This window comes from Camelus bactrianus, chromosome 9 (genome assembly GCF_048773025.1).
Source record: "Camelus bactrianus isolate YW-2024 breed Bactrian camel chromosome 9, ASM4877302v1, whole genome shotgun sequence".
In the NCBI taxonomy this organism is placed as follows: Eukaryota; Metazoa; Chordata; class Mammalia; order Artiodactyla; family Camelidae; genus Camelus; species Camelus bactrianus.
In genome coordinates, this window is record NC_133547.1 from 49,337,636 (window position 1) to 49,355,886 (window position 18,251).

General features: G+C 49.9%; 2 protein-coding genes across 7 annotated transcripts in view; one reads left to right on the forward strand and one right to left on the reverse strand.

The window, feature by feature from the left end:
* Nucleotides 1-3,893, forward strand: part of MEAK7 (MTOR associated protein, eak-7 homolog) — a 38,532-nt gene extending 34,639 nt beyond the window's left edge. Inside the window, exon 9 of the mRNA XM_074370338.1 lies at nucleotides 3,446-3,893. Coding sequence (XP_074226439.1) covers nucleotides 3,446-3,507 — 62 coding nt within the window. The 3' untranslated portion in view covers nucleotides 3,508-3,893. The remainder of the gene's footprint in view (nucleotides 1-3,445) is intronic.
* The window catches only part of ATP2C2 (ATPase secretory pathway Ca2+ transporting 2), a 75,165-nt gene that overhangs the window by 8,445 nt on the left and 48,469 nt on the right, over nucleotides 1-18,251 (reverse strand). For 4 of the 6 annotated variants that reach the window (XM_074370333.1, XM_074370332.1, XM_074370337.1 and 1 more), the window contains 15 exons: nucleotides 18,116-18,191; nucleotides 17,572-17,638; nucleotides 11,561-11,685; nucleotides 11,315-11,412; nucleotides 10,604-10,705; nucleotides 9,140-9,229; nucleotides 7,113-7,214; nucleotides 5,161-5,317; nucleotides 3,916-4,086; nucleotides 3,071-3,168; nucleotides 2,922-2,972; nucleotides 1,702-1,868; nucleotides 1,157-1,225; nucleotides 951-1,067; nucleotides 496-552 (listed from right to left, as the gene is read on the reverse strand). In XM_074370333.1, the coding sequence (XP_074226434.1) occupies nucleotides 496-552; nucleotides 951-1,067; nucleotides 1,157-1,225; nucleotides 1,702-1,868; nucleotides 2,922-2,972; nucleotides 3,071-3,168; nucleotides 3,916-4,086; nucleotides 5,161-5,317; nucleotides 7,113-7,214; nucleotides 9,140-9,229; nucleotides 10,604-10,705; nucleotides 11,315-11,412; nucleotides 11,561-11,685; nucleotides 17,572-17,638; nucleotides 18,116-18,191 (1,547 nt within the window). The remainder of the gene's footprint in view (nucleotides 1-495; nucleotides 553-950; nucleotides 1,068-1,156; nucleotides 1,226-1,701; nucleotides 1,869-2,921; nucleotides 2,973-3,070; nucleotides 3,169-3,915; nucleotides 4,087-5,160; nucleotides 5,318-7,112; nucleotides 7,215-9,139; nucleotides 9,230-10,603; nucleotides 10,706-11,314; nucleotides 11,413-11,560; nucleotides 11,686-17,571; nucleotides 17,639-18,115; nucleotides 18,192-18,251) is intronic. The other 2 variants (XM_074370334.1, XM_074370335.1) reach the window with 2 other exon arrangements.

Consider the following 18,251-nt stretch of genomic DNA (forward strand, 5'->3'; position numbering starts at 1 on the left):
TCCCTAACCACCCAGCCCCTTGGCTCCTCTGGGTGCCCCTAACCTGGACCCCACCCTCACCTGTCCCCAAGCCTGGAGACAAAAAACCCACACCCTCTAGCTGACCACGTAGTCCTGAACCACACCTGGTTGTTCCTCAGAGGCAATTTCCATGACCTAGACACCACCCCCACCCCAGGGTGGGTCTGGCCAGGAGAAAGGGGGTCCAGCCCTGCCCACTGAAGAGCTCCCATCAGTGGGAGGAGGCTGAGGCGAGGCCCTCTCTGAGCAGATGTTGCAGAGTCCAGCTTCGCTCGCAGCCCCATCCTGAAGGAGAGCATGTAGGAGAGGGGACCCTTGCGCTGGGCATGGGGGGAAACAGTAGGACCCTCTGGCCAGCTGTCACTTGTGACGATTAATGGTAACAATTCAGCTGCACCGAGAATACCGCCCACTACGTGCTCCAGTGCACTGAAGCACCTCGCTTACTCATGCAGGCTTCCCGAGCACACCCACCTGCAGCATTCAGCCAGCCTCACTCTTCTGTTCACCCAGTCACTTCCTGAGCACCTACTAGGGCCAAGCACCATTGTGGGAGCCAGGAACAAAACAAAACCCTTGCCTCCAAAAGGGAGATGAATTATGATCAGGTAAACCAGGACATATGTTCCCTTCTAGGGAAAAATAAAGCAGGGCAAGGTGACTGGGAGGGAGGAGGCTGCTGCTAGAGCAATAAGGGAGAAATTAACAACGTTGTAAATCAACTATACCTCACTTTAAAAAAGTAATCAGCGAGGACTTCTTGGAGGCAGTGACCCCACATGAAGAGAGGGCTATGCGGGTAGCCCAGGGAGAGCACTCCAGGCACAGGGGCAGAAAGCTCCATCCGCCTGCCTGCCTGCCCACCCAAGCACTGCCTCCTGTGTCCCCCACTCTGCTCTCTCCACGTTCCCATCAGCTGGCTGCCTCACCTCTGTGCCGGCGGCCCGTCCATGATGATGTTGATCCAGAGGATCTGCATGGCATTGAGAGGGCTGGGGAGGTTGCACACAGTAGACAGAGTGATGAGGCTCAAGGCTGAGATGCTTCTGCGGGGCACACACACAGCACCATCACCAGCTGCTCCCAGATGCGCGCACAGCACCAGGCACCCTGGGGTACGCTGGCTTTGACTTACGTGCTCAGCTGAAATCGGACGAAGTTCTTGATGTTATGAAAAATCCCCTTGCCTTCCTCCACTGCATTCCTGCAAGAGAGGAGAAAGCATTTATCACAAAGAGGGCCTGGTGGGAAAGTTCAGCCAGCTCTGGGCAGCTGCTAAAGTAAGTGACAGTGTCACCCAGAGGTGATGTCATCCTTGCCCCCCCTCCATCCCTGTTTCTCCTTGCTGGCATTCTTGGAGACATACCAAGAGAGGATGATGATGTCCTAGTAGCTGACATCAGTTCCTGGGGACTGGTCTTCCAAGCCACAATTACCCTTCCGTCCAAAGATTATAGGTCATTCTCTCATCCAAGTCAGGGACCCAGCCCTCGCCCAGGGCTCCTGAAGTGCACGCTGCCCCTTGGGGATTCCCAAGGAGAAAAGGCCCCCATGACCCTGCTTTCAGTAGTGGGTGGCCCCAGGGACACCTTGTATATCCATCAGAGCAGATCCCAGGGCTGCCACCCCAGGCATTTTTGCCACTAAAAAAAAAAAAAAAACACCTAAAGAGCAACTTACATGATGGCTGAGAAGTCATCATCCACCAGGATCATGCTGGCGGCCTCCTTGCTGACGTCCGTCCCCATCTGCCCCATGGAGATCCCGATGTCTGCCGACTTCAGAGCGACAGCATCGTTTACTCCATCCCCTGTCATGGCCACGATCGCCCCCGACTCCTGCAAAGCCTTTGCAAAGAGGAAACCAGTGGAGGCAGCATGAGGACCATCCTTTTCCAGAACCTTCCTTGGCATCACCACGCCAACTAATAACTGGCTCGCCATCTGGTCCTACAACAATGAAGTCACCAGCCACTGCAGTCACTGACCTTCGATTCACCCTGGAGGGAGTTCAGGGCAGAGATAGGGAATGAGGTGCTCTGTGCTCTGGGAAAAACTGGCAGAAAGAGCCTTCAGATACTCTCAGGGGGAGATTTTATGAGCCCAATTTTCTTGCATCTTCTCATATCTAGGAAATCTCTAAGATCATTTGTGACTAGCAGCAACCTTCTGCCAAAATGTGTCCTTGATGGCACATACCCTCTTTACTAAGGCTCTCTTCCTGGTTGTAGTCCTCATTTTTCCCCAGATAAAACTTAACTCTCAACTCTCGCATTGTGCTTTTTTTTTTTTTCAGTCAACAACCATTAGCAAATCATAATTAACAACTCTTCTCCTGAACCCATGAGGTGCCTAGTAGGCATTAACATTTTCTTTGCAGGATGACTTACATAGAGCTTTATTCTCTAGAACTAAAAATATCCCAAAGTTGCATAAAAGAAAAAACACAAGCCTTAAATAGCAACTTTTCAAAGCACCCGTGTGCAGGAAAACCACACGTTTGCAGGGGTCTCTCATTCCCACACTTTCATTTTATGCACAATCAGAAGGTTAAGTCAACTCTTTACTGGGCACCTGCTTTGGGCGAGGGACCTGCTGAGAGCTTCATGGGCCTGGCTTCATTTCGTTCTCTCCCAACCTTGTGAATCAGCTGGTGTCACTCACATTATCCCCACTTTACAGATGAGGAAACTGAGGCCTGGAGTTGATTAACAACTCCAGGTGCAGCCAAAGGGCACCTGCCCAGTGAAGGCTTGGCCCTGTGTTTCTCCCTTGGCACCACCCAGTTCCTGCTCCCTGCTTTTGGTGTATGTGGCATGGGGTCCCAGTTCTGCCCTCCCCAGAGACTGCTGTGGCCATCCTGGGCTGTGCCCTGAGGGATGAGGGAGGAACACAGCTGACCTTTATGATTTTGAGTTTGTGCTTTGGGCTGGTCCTGAAGAAGACAGACACCTGGATACAGAGACAGGAAAGAGGCGGCCATCAGTGAATGCGGAGGTGGAAACACCGCTCCCCACCCCCTGGCTCCTCTGAACCTGGGAGGACCCCACCTTCCTGACGCGCTCATCCAGCTCGCCCTGCTCCGCACTCTCCACCTCCTCCCCGGACATGGCGTTCAGTTTCCCGTTGCACAGACCGATGCTCCTTCCTGTGGGGTGGGGACAGTCCTTCACTGCTCCGAGGCCCTCGCCCCTTCCTCCACCCACCTGACATCAGGCCCTGCCTTGGCCACCAATAACATGAATGCAGCCACGATGGCCCCAGTCACAGCCCACCTGCTATGGCATGTGATCTTAATTCTAGCCACAGGACGAACTGGCAACAAACGCCTTATGGAAACCGAGAGGGAAGTGACTTTCCCAAGGTCACAGAGCTGGTAAATGCTAGTCCTGGAAACTGACATAGCTCTTTCTGTTTGATTCCAGAGTCTATGATCCTTCCAAGGTGCCAGGCTGCCTCAAGACAGAAGAAGAAAACCAAGGTGTGACAGCCCTCCTAAGAGTAATAAGTAAAGCAGGAGGAGGAGGGTTGCTAGCCTTCTGCTGATGAAGACCCTGAGGGTCAGAGTGGCTCAGTGATTTGCCAAGGGCACACCGCTAGGGGCAGAAGCCAGACTGGAAACCCTGCACTGGGAATGATGCTGCCTGGGAAGGTGAGATCATGGATGGAAAGGCCTGGCACACAGGAGGTTTTCGGTACGCACAGGTCTTTTCCTCTTTAGGAGCACCTGCCGACATCTTAAAGATGAACACCCCCTCAGAAGGTGGGATGCTGGTCCTTGAACCTCAGAATCTCTTCCAGGCACTTGGAAGGGAGTTGTGAGCTCTCCCGACCAGGACCACCAAGGATTAACCAGTGGTAGCGACCCTCACCCTCCACCCCCTTCCCCAGTTACCTATCGCCAAGGCTGTCTCCAGAGCATCTCCTGTTATCATTTTCACGGACATGCCTGATGCAGAGAGCACTTGTACTGCTTCCTTCACACCAGCCCTCGGGGGGTCGATGATTCCAATGAGACCCAGAAACGTCAGCCTCCCCAGCTCGGGCCCAGAAGCCAGGGCCAGCACTGCAGAAGATGTTTGCCTGCAGTCAGCCCCAGCCCCTCTGTGTCCCAGACCCTCTTCTGTCTACAAGAGGCTTGGGCACTAAGTTCCTGGACCACAAAGGGAAGGCGAAGACCTTTCCAGTGGGTGTCAGGCCCGTGTGGGGCATGGCTGTTGACGGCTTGCCCACAGTGGAAAGCAGAGCTGGAGACAGCTTGCCCGGGGAAACGGGGCTCTGTCCACTGTGGTCTAGTCCCAGACCCCACCCCAGGAGGGGCAGCCATGAGGATACCTGTGGGATGGCATACGAGGGCCACATGGATAGAGAGGTCTCTGGGTCAGTGGCACAGAAGCTTGCCCCGGCTCTTGGGGACAAGTGCTCTGAAAGGGGGTGGCATAAGAAGTGACCTTGCTTTGTCACCTTACTGATGCTGGAGGGAGGCTGTGGCCAAGAAATTCCAGCTGCATCCCCCTCAGTCCTTATTTGGTACCAGTGGTGCAAGGGGACACCCTCTTTCCCGAAGTGACCCTCCCCGCCCTGCTAGGCTAGGCTCTGTCCCAGCTCCCATGGCCTCACCTTATACACTTGTCAGCAAGCTGCTAGCAAGTTGTAATTACCATTCCCTGATGGGGAAAACCAAGGCAAGGGAAATCAATGTGGCAATCCAACGCTTCTTACTTTGCCCTGAGGGATTGCACGTGTTCTGGAGTGTTCTTAGACCCTTTTTCTGAAAACGGACAGACACTGTACAAGACACTGACATATGACACTATGTACATTTACGTACAAGAGCTTTGTGTCCTCCTGACAGTGAGCAGTAAGCAAGATGACCAGTCAGGAAAATCAATGTTTCTGGGGCATGCCATTTGTCTGCCTTAGAAAACTCAGGACCTTTTCTCGCACACCTGAGCTGCATCTGGATTAACATCTGGCATCATCTGGCGCCGGGGATGGGTGGGGGCTTCCTGTCTTTCATCTGCCCAGGAAAGTCCATGCTGGCTTTACTTGCATTAGCACCCGCCTGATGCCATTCTGACCAGCACCTTACTGACCAGGAGCCCTGCATATGAAAGCAAACTTAGAGCCCAGCACTGACCGCGCAGGCCAAGCGAGCCCATCCTCTTCTCCTCCTGCTGGCAGAAGGATCTCTGTTGAGGCGTCAGTGGCAGAGGGATGCCCCCGTTGTTGTACATGGTACAGTAATGAATCACTTCCTCAAAGGCCCCCTTCATGAAGTAAATATCTTCCTGCTCCTTGAAAAAAAAAACAAAACAAAACAAAAGGGAAAAAATCCGCTGTCATTGGCTGCTTCAGCTCTTGGTGGCCGTCAGCTCATCCACACAGAGATGTTCACGGAGGGGTTAGTTATCCTGGACCGTCATCGTTCACCAGTACAGGACAGGTTACAGGAAATCCACACGATGGAATGCCATGCAACCCATTAAGGTGCAAGGCTGATCTTTGACCCAAACCACCCCTGCTCTGCATCAGGCCCCCTTGTTCATGTCGCTCAGAGCACCCCCACTTTTCATTAGCTGGTCTTATCCCAGCCAGCACTGTGCCTTTAAGTGTGTGACTGCTAGACGTCAATCTCAGGTAGACTTCGGAGAGAAGAGGCACCATTTCTCTCTTGTCTGCAGCCGCACTTGCCTCCTAAGAGTGAGCCCACGTGCGCAGCTGACCCTTTTCCTGTATATTAGATAAGCTGTATCCCAGAGACCGTGAGCTCCAGGTGGCAGGCGCTGTCACTGGGGGTCACACTGTAACACCAGTCCCAGCACAGCGCCTGCCTGCTTACAGTGGGCAATGAACAAGCTTGTGTGAACTAACACGGAAAGCTGTCTGAGATAACATTTTAAGGGAAAAGAGCAAATTACATACTCTGTATATAGCGTGACCTTGTTTTGAAACCACCACCTCACGCGTTGCTAGTCACACATTTAGAGCCTGGAACACCATCCCACACTGTTAAGGGGAGTTAGCATGGGTAGGGGGTGGGTAGGGAGGGAAGACGGGCAGAATTATCAGGAGTTTCCATTTTTTAAAGTCACATTTCTATAATTTTTTTCATTGAAAATATATTACCATTGCCTTTGGGGGAAAATAAGTTTTGAAGGTATTAAAACATTAAAAAAAATCAAGCACTCCTCTTAAACACCCAGAATTTATATGCCTGTCCACTCAAGGCAAAGGCCTGAAATAAGCTGGCTGAGACGTCTACCACCGTGAATGAGATGGAAAGTCTCAGGATGGGTGAGATGTGTTAGATTCCAGAGAGAGCAAGAGAAAACGGAAAGATTGGAGAAAAAGTGGACGGCAATAAAAAATTTTTTTCATCGTAGAAAATCTTAAAAGCTACAGAAAATTTAAAAAGAAAAAAAAAAAAAAAAAAACGGGAGGAAAAAAAGTCAGCTGAATCCCTACCCAGGGACAGTCATTCATAGTCTGGCATACGTCCCCCTGGTTGCTTATAACACGTGCACACATGCGAGCTCACTGTTCACACCATCTGTGCTGGATGCTGGGATAAGCCTCCCGGATCCCTCTACAGGAATGAAGGATGGTTCCCCTGTTGTGACAGTTAAATGAGCTCCAGTGTGTAAAGAACTCAGCACAGGGATGCGGAAAGAGGATCCCAAGTTCGCAGCGGGGGTCAGTGTTCCCAGCGGGAACATGCAGTTACTCCAGCAGTAATGACTCAGTGATGACATGGTTGGCCAGTGAGTCTCACACTTGAATTTGCATCAGAATCCCCAACAAACACAGATTACTGGGTCCCACCCCTGGAATTTCTGATTCAGTGGGTCTGGGATGGAGCCTGAGGATCTGCATTTCTAACAAATTTCGAGGTACTGCTGGTCCAGTGATTCAGATGACCATCTCCGAAGAGGACCAAGATAATTGAAGGTTTAATTGCTATCAACTGTATTTTCATATATTTGGAAGCTTGTAGGAGTAGCCGGGAACTTAAAAGTCTTCTCTAGATGTCTGCATTTTGCTTTATGGGGGAGGTGAGGGAGCTGCAAAAGGGCAGAGAGGTAAACTCACCTCACTCTTGGGGCTGCACTGTACTGCCATCCACTTCTGCTCGGAACTGAATGGAATCTCTTTTTTTCTCACGTATGAATCTTTAATATCACTTAAGTCCATCTGGGATAATAAAATGGGAGGTTCTCAGTGAGTTAGCCTAAATTAATCTCCATGCAAAAGCTCAGTCCATTTAAATTAATTATTCAAACCACCTCAGGCAGATGAGAAATCCAAATGTTAAGCTCAGAGAAACCGGAAAAAATCTCTTTTCTCTTGTCCCAGGGGCAGAACCAGATGTTCTTTGCCACAGCTTCTAGCTGAAACCTGTGGGGTTTCTGCTAGGAGGAATGTTTCAGGCTTGAAGATGGAGCAATTCCCCCAGAAGGAGCCCCGGGATAGTGAGTGGCCTGTTGTCACCGCCTCAGGTCCCTGCCAGGCCTGACATTCGCTCGCTCTTTGATGGCTTTCAGACCAGTTACTTGACAGCCCTGAGCCTCAGTTTCCCCAATTGAAAACCAGTCCCAACCTGGGCATCCCATTGCCCCTTAAGGGGTGAAAATGGTTCTTAGGGGGCAAAAAACTACTGCTTTTATGTACCAAGCACAGATGTGCCCACAGCACATGAACAGATATAGTATATCTATGGTATTAACATCTCCTGGGAGGAGTGGATAGGGGAAAAAACCATCTAAATAGTCTCCTGAGGGGGGTGTCGTGGTTTGCATTGTGTCCCTCAAAAATGCATTGAAGGTCTAACCCCCCAGTGCCTGGGAATGGGATCTTATTTGGAAATAGTCTTTGGAGGTATAGCAAAGACGAGGTCATCAGCGGGAGCCCACTCCAGTAGGACTGGTGTCCTAAGAAGAGGACAAGGCCACGTGAGGACAGAGATCAGTAATCCATCTGCAAACTAGGGAGCAGCTAGGATCACCATAGTAGCCAGAGGCCGGGGGAGGCTGCCAAGCCCCAGCCACACCTTCATCCAGCTCATACTTCCAGGGCTGTGAGAGAATACGTTTCTGTCATTTTAACCCCCAGCTGGTGGGACTTTATTCCCACAGCCCTAGGAAACTAACAAGGGAGCGTTGGCGGGGAAAAGGTTTGAGGCTGAATGAGGATAAACACAAGTCCGGAGAACTTGCCTGTCACTCAGGAAGCACTGAAGACTTGTCAGCTGTTGTTTATTTGTAAAACCAGGTCCCTTACATGATTTAGACCCAGGAAGGAGTAAAACCATCCCACGGAGAGGAGACAGGGTTCTGGAACCCCTGCCCTGTCTAGGCTGCAGGGTAGCCTTGCGGGGAGGAGGGCAGACTCTGGACACCAGGGTTTTGTTCCTGCTCTGACAGCCAGGCCCGCTGTCCCTTCCCAGCTGGGCAGCGGAGCTGTCGAGTAGGGCTGGCCCAGACTGTTTTAATGGGGCAGGAATTTGCAATTGGTGTTACTGGCACCCAGGAATTTCTTGAGTGGAAGGAAAAGAATCTGGTGTAACGATTTCTGAAAGCACCGTGTTTAGCTTCACAAGGACTAACTGAAAGGTAAACCCTCCGTCCCACCCATCGCCCACCCAGCGTGGCAGTGAGGGGCCCTGGTCTCATGCAGGGGAGGGACAGGCTGACGGATGGATGCATGACAGGGCAGTGCGTGAAGCCAGCACACAGTGGGGAGCATTTCTCAAAGTCACAGAGCTCAGGTCCCACCATGGAGCCCTGGAGCCAACTGAATGTATTAAAAGGAAGGAGACCCTCCTGGATGGGGCTTGGTGAGAGCAGGAACTGTGCTGGGGGCCCCGGGGTGGGGTCTGAGCCCACAGGGTTCTTATGGATTCGCCGGACAGGGCTTAGAAGCCTAAAGAACTTTCCAGCCACGCAGCACCTCTGAGCACATCTCCCTCACAGTCGGGGATGGCCTGAGGATGTCCAGGCTGTTTTCTCCCATCATTGCTAAGCTTCCCCATTCCTGATTCGCTAGACAGGACCTTGAATTCTGCCACTAATTTGGCTCTGAGGGAAGAATTCCCCGCACAGACATCAAGGATTTCCTACCTTCATTGCCAGGGCGATCAAGGCGCCTTCTGTGGGCTGGCCCATGACAGCGTTTTTCCTGATGACAGCGTTGTTGGCAACACAGCCTGCCTGAAAGTGGAGGGGGGTGTTTTCTGAATGTCACTTGTTAATAATTGGAGCTGCACCTGCCGGAGTCCTGGGCTCACTTAGGCACATGAAAAGGTCCAGCACTGAAGGCTTGACCCATTTTCAGAGATGAGGCTGGGGTTGGGGTGAGGGACAAGTTTACTTGTCAGTATACGTCAGAGTCCCCGCTCTTCAAAATAAAAACAGTAAATAATTATTGACTCTGCTGAGTGTTGGTTGTCACAAAGCCTTCGTGAGGAATTACAGTGGGAAGGCAGGCAGAGTTGGTGGTTACCAGTGGGAGTGATGGCAATTGACCAGTAATGGGAACAGGGTTTCTGTTTGGGGTGACAAATGCCCTGGAATCAGATGTGGTGATGCTAAGCAACTTTGTGAATGTACAAAACCCCACTGAACTGCACACTTTAAAAGGGTAAATTCTTGGAGGGTGGGGTGGTAGAGTGCGTACTTAGCATGCATGAAGCCCTGGGTTCAATCCCCAGACCCTTCATTAAAAAAATATATATGGGGGGAGGGTATATATAGTTCAAGTGGTAGAGCACATGCTTAGAATACACAAGGTCCTGGGTTCAATCCCCAGTACCTCCTCTAAAAAGTAAATAAGTAAACCTAATTACCCCTCCCTAAAATTTTTTTGAATTAAAAATTAAAATATATAAAACAAATAAACTATATAAATATATAAATGTAAATAAACATATAAATATACTAAAAACATATAAATTAAAAAATTAAAGGGTGAATTCTGTGCTGTGTGACTTATATTTCCATTTAAAATAATAATTGGAAAAAGGGAAGTAGAAACAAATGGACAAAAAGAACATGGGGGTGAATCGCGGCTCCCTCCCCACCTGCTGTGTGATCTTGGACACTCATGTTACCTCTCTGAGCCCATTTCTTAATCTGCACAACTTAGATAATGGAACAGGCCTTGCAGGGTTGCTGTAATAATTGTCACCATGGAGGTGGGAGCTGTGCAGAGGGGTGCTCACTGATAAAGGAAGACTGGGTTCAGACCTCACGGGGGGATGTGAGCCCCTATGACCCTGGGTACTGCTCATACTACAAACACTGACAATCACAACAGGCACGACTCATCATGTGCTTATTTTCCAGCATTCCTGGAGCCCCGTCCCCTTCCAGCAAGCAGGGATGGGGAAGGGGTTCCTAGCTCTTCTCTTGTCTCCCATGTTCCCTTCTGTATCCCGGCCGCTGTGGCAACCTGACCACTGGGGTGTGGCCTGGTTGTCACCCGGAACCAGTTGGTCCAACTGCTGTCTCTCTTTCCAGAGAGAATCCCCATCAACTGTGTTTTAAATGCATATCTATTTCCACGATGGCGTTTTGGACACTTACCTCCACTAATTTGCCCACTGAGACGTTGGAAAACTCCTTAATGACTTCCTTTGAGGGTAAAAGACAGACAGTTCCTTTGCCGTTATATCCAACTCCGCTGACCTGCAGGGCGAAGTCACAGAAAAGGGTGTCACTAGGAGTCCAAAATACGCTCCCCTGGGTGACCCTGATCTTCTTTCTGGGGATCCATTACCAAGGACACAGTCCTAGCCATGAGCAAGGCTTCAAGCGTGATGGTGTTCCCTGCAGGATTACATGTTAATCAGGCTCCCTCACCAAGGGCCAGGCTTCCGTAAACTGCAATGGGACATTCTATAGACAGTAAAACTGACGGTTATGAAAGTCAAGTAGTAGCAAACCAGAGTGCCTATGTTCTAGAGAAGGGGTGGGCAAGCTCTTCCTTGCAGAGCCAGATAACAAGTGTTTCAGCCTTTGCAGCCCGTGCAGATTGTTGCCATTAATCCGTGGTTGTGGTGTGAAGGCAACCGCGGACAACATACAAAAACATGGGTGCAGCACCGTGCCAACCAAAGGGGGCTACCTTCCACCAGTCGTGTTCTTTGCTGCTATTTGTAGCAAGGAAGTTGTCCACTAACTCCCATTTGTTCCTTCTCTTTTGTTTTTTGGAAGGTTCCATGTGCTTTCTCTGGGTAGGGAAGGTTGGGTGGGACAGAACTTGGTCTTGAACCTCGTGAATTCATGCGGACTCACCTCGGCGTGGAGCCCATCAGACGTGACGAGCTGGGTGACAGTCATTTCATTGGCAGTCAGAGTCCCTGTCTTATCAGAACAGATGACATTACAGCAACCTGGTGTGGGAAGACATCAGAGTTTAGAGGGAAGAGGAGTGGTCGCCACCAACTCTCAGGCTTCCAAACCACCCAGGTTGAGTTATCATGGCACCAAAACACCCATTCAGGCCAATTTGTAAGACTCCAACCAGATGAAGTCCCTCACCTAAAGTCTCCACGATTGGCAGCTTCTTCACAATGACCCGCTTCCTGGCCATCCGCAGCACTCCCAGGACCAGCGTGACTGTGACGACGATGGGCAGGCCCTCTGGAATGGCGGCCACAGCCAGGCTGGATGGAAAGGCCAGATGGCTCACCTTTAACATACACTTAAGGATGACATGAATCCCAACTGGCATTAACAACATTTTTACCTGGAGGGGCCTGTCTGTGCTTTCCCCAACTTTTCTGTTCTAGTCTCCTTTCCCAGTGCCATGATATACCTGCCTCCTTCATCGGTATCCATTGCTCTGAGCTTCCCCCTGCAAAACCCTGCTCTCCTATCAGACATGCACACTTTAGTGTGAATTAGTCTGTTCGTTGTTTTGCCTGTTTAAGTGCTTTTGAAATAAAATTGTTGTCATCTGTTAGAAAAGTCTTGGGCCCTATGAAAGAAATGTCCAGAATCAGGCAATAAGTGGAAAGTAGAATTTTTTGGTTCAGAGGGTCCTCCCTGGGTCCCTTGACTTTTACTTTAAATTGGTCTAATGGTTTAGACGCTTCCTGTGAGAAAATCAGATAAGGAGATGAATGTTGAAGGAGGGGAAGTGGCACAGCTATGCCTTTACCTAGTGTAGCAGGACGTTTTGGTGTCACTCAGTTCCTTAGGACCCCCTGCCCACTCTTTCTGTACCTTGTGACCCCGCCCTCCCACAACCACAGCTAATTAGATTAGATGAGAGCAAGCTGAACCAGTGAGCTTCTACCTCGGGCATCTGCATGGCGATTGAGCACAGACCCTCTTCCTGTGTCAACACGTGGTGGGCTGTGAAGAGGAGACTATTTCTGCTTCAATTTTGGGCCCAAAACACTGGGGCTGGCTGATTCCCCATCCCTCACTCCCGAGCGGGCCTGACCGAGGCAGAAGGCTGATCTGTGTCTCACCAGTGATGACAGGCTGATAGGGGAGGCTGCAGAGCCGAGGGCAGACGGCGCAGAGCTGCGTGGTGACCATTGCCACACCCCACCCCTCTGCGGTCCACCCTCTGCACTACAAGACCCAGCCGAGCCCCACAGGTATTCAGTAAATACTCACTGAATGAACAAACAGGAGTGAGTGACTATACAGCAAGTGTGAGAGCCCAAACCCAGGCTGGCCTAGCAGGAAGTGAGCGCTCTACACAGGTCAGTTAAGAATCAGAAAGCCCCAGCAACCAAGGCCACAGGCGGCTACCGTATTTCATCAATTCTAAGGCACTGCTAATTGTGAAGGGCATTACTAAGAAAAGGGAAACATACTGCCCATTAATCAATGAAACAGTGCTTTCCTATTGCAACACTTGTAAGAAGCAGTCTGGCTCCAGAGAAGTTAAGATGTGAAGAAGAATGTGCATCTTAGAATCAAAGAAATATGGTATATGAATCTATGAATGGTGAGGGACAATGGAGCATTCAGGGATGAGTTATATAAACCAAGATGACTGAATCTGGTTTCAGGGCTGTGTCCTGTTTCTATGTGACAACAGGAAGGCTTCCTTGGTTTTATGGCACAGGCTGACAAGACGAGTTAGGCAAACATTTGTAAAGGGTTATCATGAGTGCTTTCCTCCAACGTGGCAGGGGAAGGGTGCTGCCTGCACCTGGATGCTTTCAAAATAATAAAACATTAATTGGCCAACTCATAAAGATTAGAGCAGACCAGGAAAAGCAAGTAGACCTTGGGTCATCTTGAATGTCACTCAAGGCAGAGGGAAGTGGGATAAAGTTTTCAAAAGAACGATTCTCATGTTATTTATTTTGGAGGATCTCTTCCTCCCCAGCTAGCCTGCAGTTTCTGCCTAACGATTTAGAGGCTTTGAGTGATTTTAATTCTGCTAAAAACTGAAGAAACCCCGTCCTTTCAAAGTCACAAGGGAAACGAACAGAGTCTATTATCTCTCAATCACAAATGCACCATGGATCGAGTGGGACGAGGAGAAGGAAGGGGAGGTTAAGAAAGCAGAAATGACTTTGGGGAGGTGAGGCTGGGGTGGACACAGGAGCCTTTCTTCCTCTTTACCTGGAAATATTTAATAGTCTTTGTGGCTCTTGGAACTCATCGTGGTTTATAAGACAGAACTGAGCACATCCTTATTTGGGGGAGGTTCTTACACATCATGGCTTCTGAGAGCTCTGCTTTTTCCAGGAGCCCCTCGTGAGCAAGGTTTCACCCTCTGCCATTGCACCTGCCTCTGAAGGCTGAGTAACCTGAATTCCCTTTTTGGGGGCTCAGCCTTCTACCCTGGAACCCCAACTAGGGGAGTTTCTAGTCATGGCCTCACTGCTCAGAGATACCTCTGGAACCAGCAGCATCAGCACTCCCGGAGCACATTTGGAATGCAGAGTCTCAGGCACCAGCCAGACCCTGAGTCAGAGCACTGGCCAGCTCTCCCAGGGATGCTTATGTGGGGAGGTTAGTTAGGCTCATTTCTAAGAACCCCGCTCTCCAGTGTCCGACTCTTCCAAGATGCCCTGCCTCGCCTCAAACTCCACGTTCCACGGCGCAGCCTGCTGCCCACTCCCTCTCCTCATAACAAGCTGGGGTCCACACCTCCCTTCGCCTTCCGTCTCTATGTCAGGAATGACCTTCACTTTTCATCTCTCTGCTCCAAAGAATAATAGAGATAGTCTGGTGTGGAGTTTGAGAAGGATTCTGGGGATGTGATGCGAATCCAGAGAAAAGGGGCCGGGGGCTTCCACAGGATCAGTCCTCTAGCTGACACCCCCACCCCCACCCCATCTTGTCTGCTCAGGCTCTGCGTCTCCCAACTCCAACTCCTCAGATACCTCCCCAGCCACCCTTTCAGGGCCCGTCCCTCCCTCCCTTTTAATCTCTCTCTCAGCAGTCGCTTCCTTGGGAGCACTGATCAGAAGTTGTGACTATTTTGCTAGCATTCACTTAAATTGTCCACGTTGACTTTCCCCACCAGCCTGCAGACTCTGGGATTCTGCTCCACCATCACCGGATGATGCAGGCAGAGAGTCAGCAGTTGTTCAGCAAATATTTATAAGGTGAATAAACCGAGTGCCACAGCCCGGAGGACAGGGAGTGGGAGTGGTGGCTCTCCCTGCAGGAGGGTTCCTGCCCCAATGAGAGGTGGCCAGGGGTACTGACAAGGACCCTGGCTTTGGATCAGAAGACATGGGGTTTCGAGCCTGTTTCCTCCACTCCCTGATTCTGTAACCACAGCCAAGTGCGTAAGCTTAACCCTTAGCTTCTCCATCTGTGAAATGGAGATGAGTCTGCCCCATGGAGCTGCGCCATGATGAACAAGGTCATGTGGTCCTCTCGACCCTTCCCCCAACCTTGACCCAGCGTCAGTAGACCCTGGCTATGCCCCCTTCAGTTTCTCGAAGATTCTAGAACCAACATGCCTAGCCTCTCTCAAATAATGTTCTTGGCAACTTCAACATCCACATCCATTTGCTGGTCCTTCCCACCCTGGCTTCCTCGGATTCCTCAACTCTGATGAGTCTGTCCTCCAACCATCCCAGCAGCCCCGCCTCAGTATTACGAGGTGTGTCGTGTCCCTCAAAAAAGACCCGCTGAAGTCCTGATCACCCCCCTCCACAGCCTCTCATGCCCATAAATGTGACCTTCCTTGGAAATAGGGTCTTTGCAGATGGGGCCAAGTTAAGGGGAGGTGATTAGGGTGCCCACACTAGTCTGGTATGACTGGTGTCCTTACAAGAGGAGAAGGGACAGAGGGACAGACACACAAGAGGGGCCATGTGACAACAGAGAAAGAGACTGGAGTGAGGCATCTACAAGCCAAGGGACCCAAGGATGGCCGATAACACCAAGAGACGAGAGGAAATCATGAGACAGACTCTCCCCTGGAGCCTTCCGAGGGGGCACAGCCCTGCCAACACCTTGACCTTGGACAGCAACAGCAGCAGGGGTGAGGGGTGGAAATAGGTCACCCTCCGGAAACCATAAGGGGCCTGATGTGGCTCCTTCATGTCCCAGGAGGGTCACCAGCTGCCCTTCCGCTGGGACACGCCCTGTTAGTGACAACCCCCGGCACCCCGTGTCCCTGAGCAGTCATAGAAAATCTGCAGCAGTGTCGCTCACACCCTGCACAGAGCCTGCCTCCCCCGCTCATCTCTGATCCTCCATGGGGACCTGGGGTGGGCTAGTCCCTTATTAGAATCATTACGTGGGGAAACAATAAATGCTCGAGAGGGTGTGGAGAAAAGGGAACCCTCCTACACTGTTGGTGGGAATGCAAATTGGTGCAGCCACTATGGAGAGCAGTATGAAAGTTCCTTAAAAAACTAAAAAGAAATACCATATCATCTAGCAATCCCATTCCTGGGTGTATATCTGCAGAAAACTATAATTCAAAAAGACACATGCACCCCAATGTTTACAGCAGCAGTATATACAATAGCCAAGACATGGAAACAATCTAAATGTCCATCAACAGATGACTGGAGAAAGAAGATGTGGTATATTTATACAATGGAATACTACTCAGCCATAAAAAAGAATAAAATAATGCCATTTGCAGCAACTTGGATGGACCTAGAGATTATCATACAAAGTGAAGTAAGTTAGACAGAGAAAGACAGGTATCATATGATATCACTTGTATGTGGAATCTACATAATAAATGAACTTATTTACAAAACAGACTTACAGACATAGGAAACAAACTAATGGGTATCAAAGGGGAAGGGGGTGGGGGAGGGATAAATTAGGAGTTTGAGATTAGCAGATACACATTACTATCTATAAAATGGATAAACAATAAGGTCCTACTGTGTAGCACAGGGAACTATATTGAGTAGTTTATAATAATCTATAATGAAAAAGAATATGAAAGATTATATATGTATAACTGACTCACTATGCTGTATACCAGAAACTAACACAGCATTATAAATCAACTAAACTTCAATAAAAAAAAAATTAAGATGAAGATCAAACTAGGAAAAAAAATCACCATGTAGGGGAAAGGTGAGCTCCCTGGGCTTAAAGTCAAGACCTGGATTCCCAGCCCTGCCGTCAGCTGTGTGGCCGCAGCTCTAGTCCTCTGTCCTCTCCTACAGCCGCCTCCGTCAATCAAGGGCCGAGTTCCCAATGAGAATATGCACACACGGTGTTCGGGAGGTGGCTGCAGGCACCTGAGCCAGCAACCCAGAGCATCCTCCCAGCACCCCTAGGAGGGCTGACATCACCCCTGTTGACAGAGGAGCAAACGGAGGTGCAGGAGGTGAAGAAGCTTGCCCAAGGTCGCACGACTGGCCAGTGGCAAAGGCAGAATTTAAACCTGGGCAGGCTGGCTCTGGAGTTTGTGCTCTCTACCAGGGAGACCCAAGCCCATGGGCCAGAGTGACGGAGTGGTAGTGTGTATGTGCTGATTCCAAACTCCTAATCTATCCCTTCCCCTCTTCCCCCTTTAGTAACCATAAGTCTGTCTTATATGTCTATGAGTCTCTTTCTGTTTTATAAATAAGTTCATTTGTGCCATTTTTTAGATTCCACATATAAGTGATCTTATAGGATATTTGTCTTGCTCTGTCTGACTTACTTCACTTTGTATGATCATCTCTAGGTCCATGGACACTGCTGAATCACCATGCTGTACACCAGAAACTAACACAACACTGTTGGTTGAGGGTAGAGCTCAGTGGGAGAGCGCGTGCTTAGCATGCACGAGGTCCTGGCTTCCAAGCCCAGTACCTCCTCTAAAATAACAACAACAACAAAAACCTCCAAAACACCCACAACATTGTAAATCAACTACACTTCAACTAAACAACAATACGAGTGACAGGAATGGGAACTCCAAATTGCTGGCCTTCATTCATTTTGTAGACAGTAGCTGGATATCCCACCTGGTAGATAATGTGCTATGGGGAGACTGTGGCTTGGGTGGAAGGGGGTACATATGCCCCACACTGTTCCTGTCCCCCAAATCTGCCCACTGTCTCTCACTGCACAGATGGAAGGGGACAGCCCAGCACCCTTACCTGACCCCGATGGTGAACATGCTAAGGAGCTGTTTCCCTTGCAGCCAGCCTGTGAACATGATGAGGCCTGGGGAAGAAATAAACAGATATATGTACATATATCTCTGTGTGTGTGTGTGTGTACATACGTACGTACACACACACACACACACGCACACACACGTTCCCTAACATCTGAAATCATCTTCCTAAAGAGTTTACAGGAATACAGACACAGGGCAATCATGAATAATACAAGTTTTTACAAACTCTCTCCTTTTTCTTTTTAAGGAAGATACCCTCCTACCTACAAAAGAGAATGGTTTTCCTTTTTCAGGGAAGGATCAAGCCAGTTCAAGTAAAAGAAAGAAACAGCCAACCAGTTTATTGTGGGCTGTTTTCAACATTTCTGTATTATTTCCAAATTTCCCATGTGTGGTATGCCCCCAGGACTCCTCACCCAGGTGAGTAGCAAGGCAGGTGAGAAAGCGCTGTGGGTGCTCAGGATGTCTCCCTCCTTGCCTCCCTCCCCTCCAAGACCAAGGGCAGAAACCGTTTTACCCACCAATGATGCCGAATGAGAAAAGTGTCAGCTGCTTCCCCAGCCTGTCCATGCTTTTTTGTAGAGGAGTTTTAGGCGTCTGGAAGGATGAGAACAGTGGGTTTGTTAGATAGGATCCCGGCAGCGTCCCCCAGCTTCT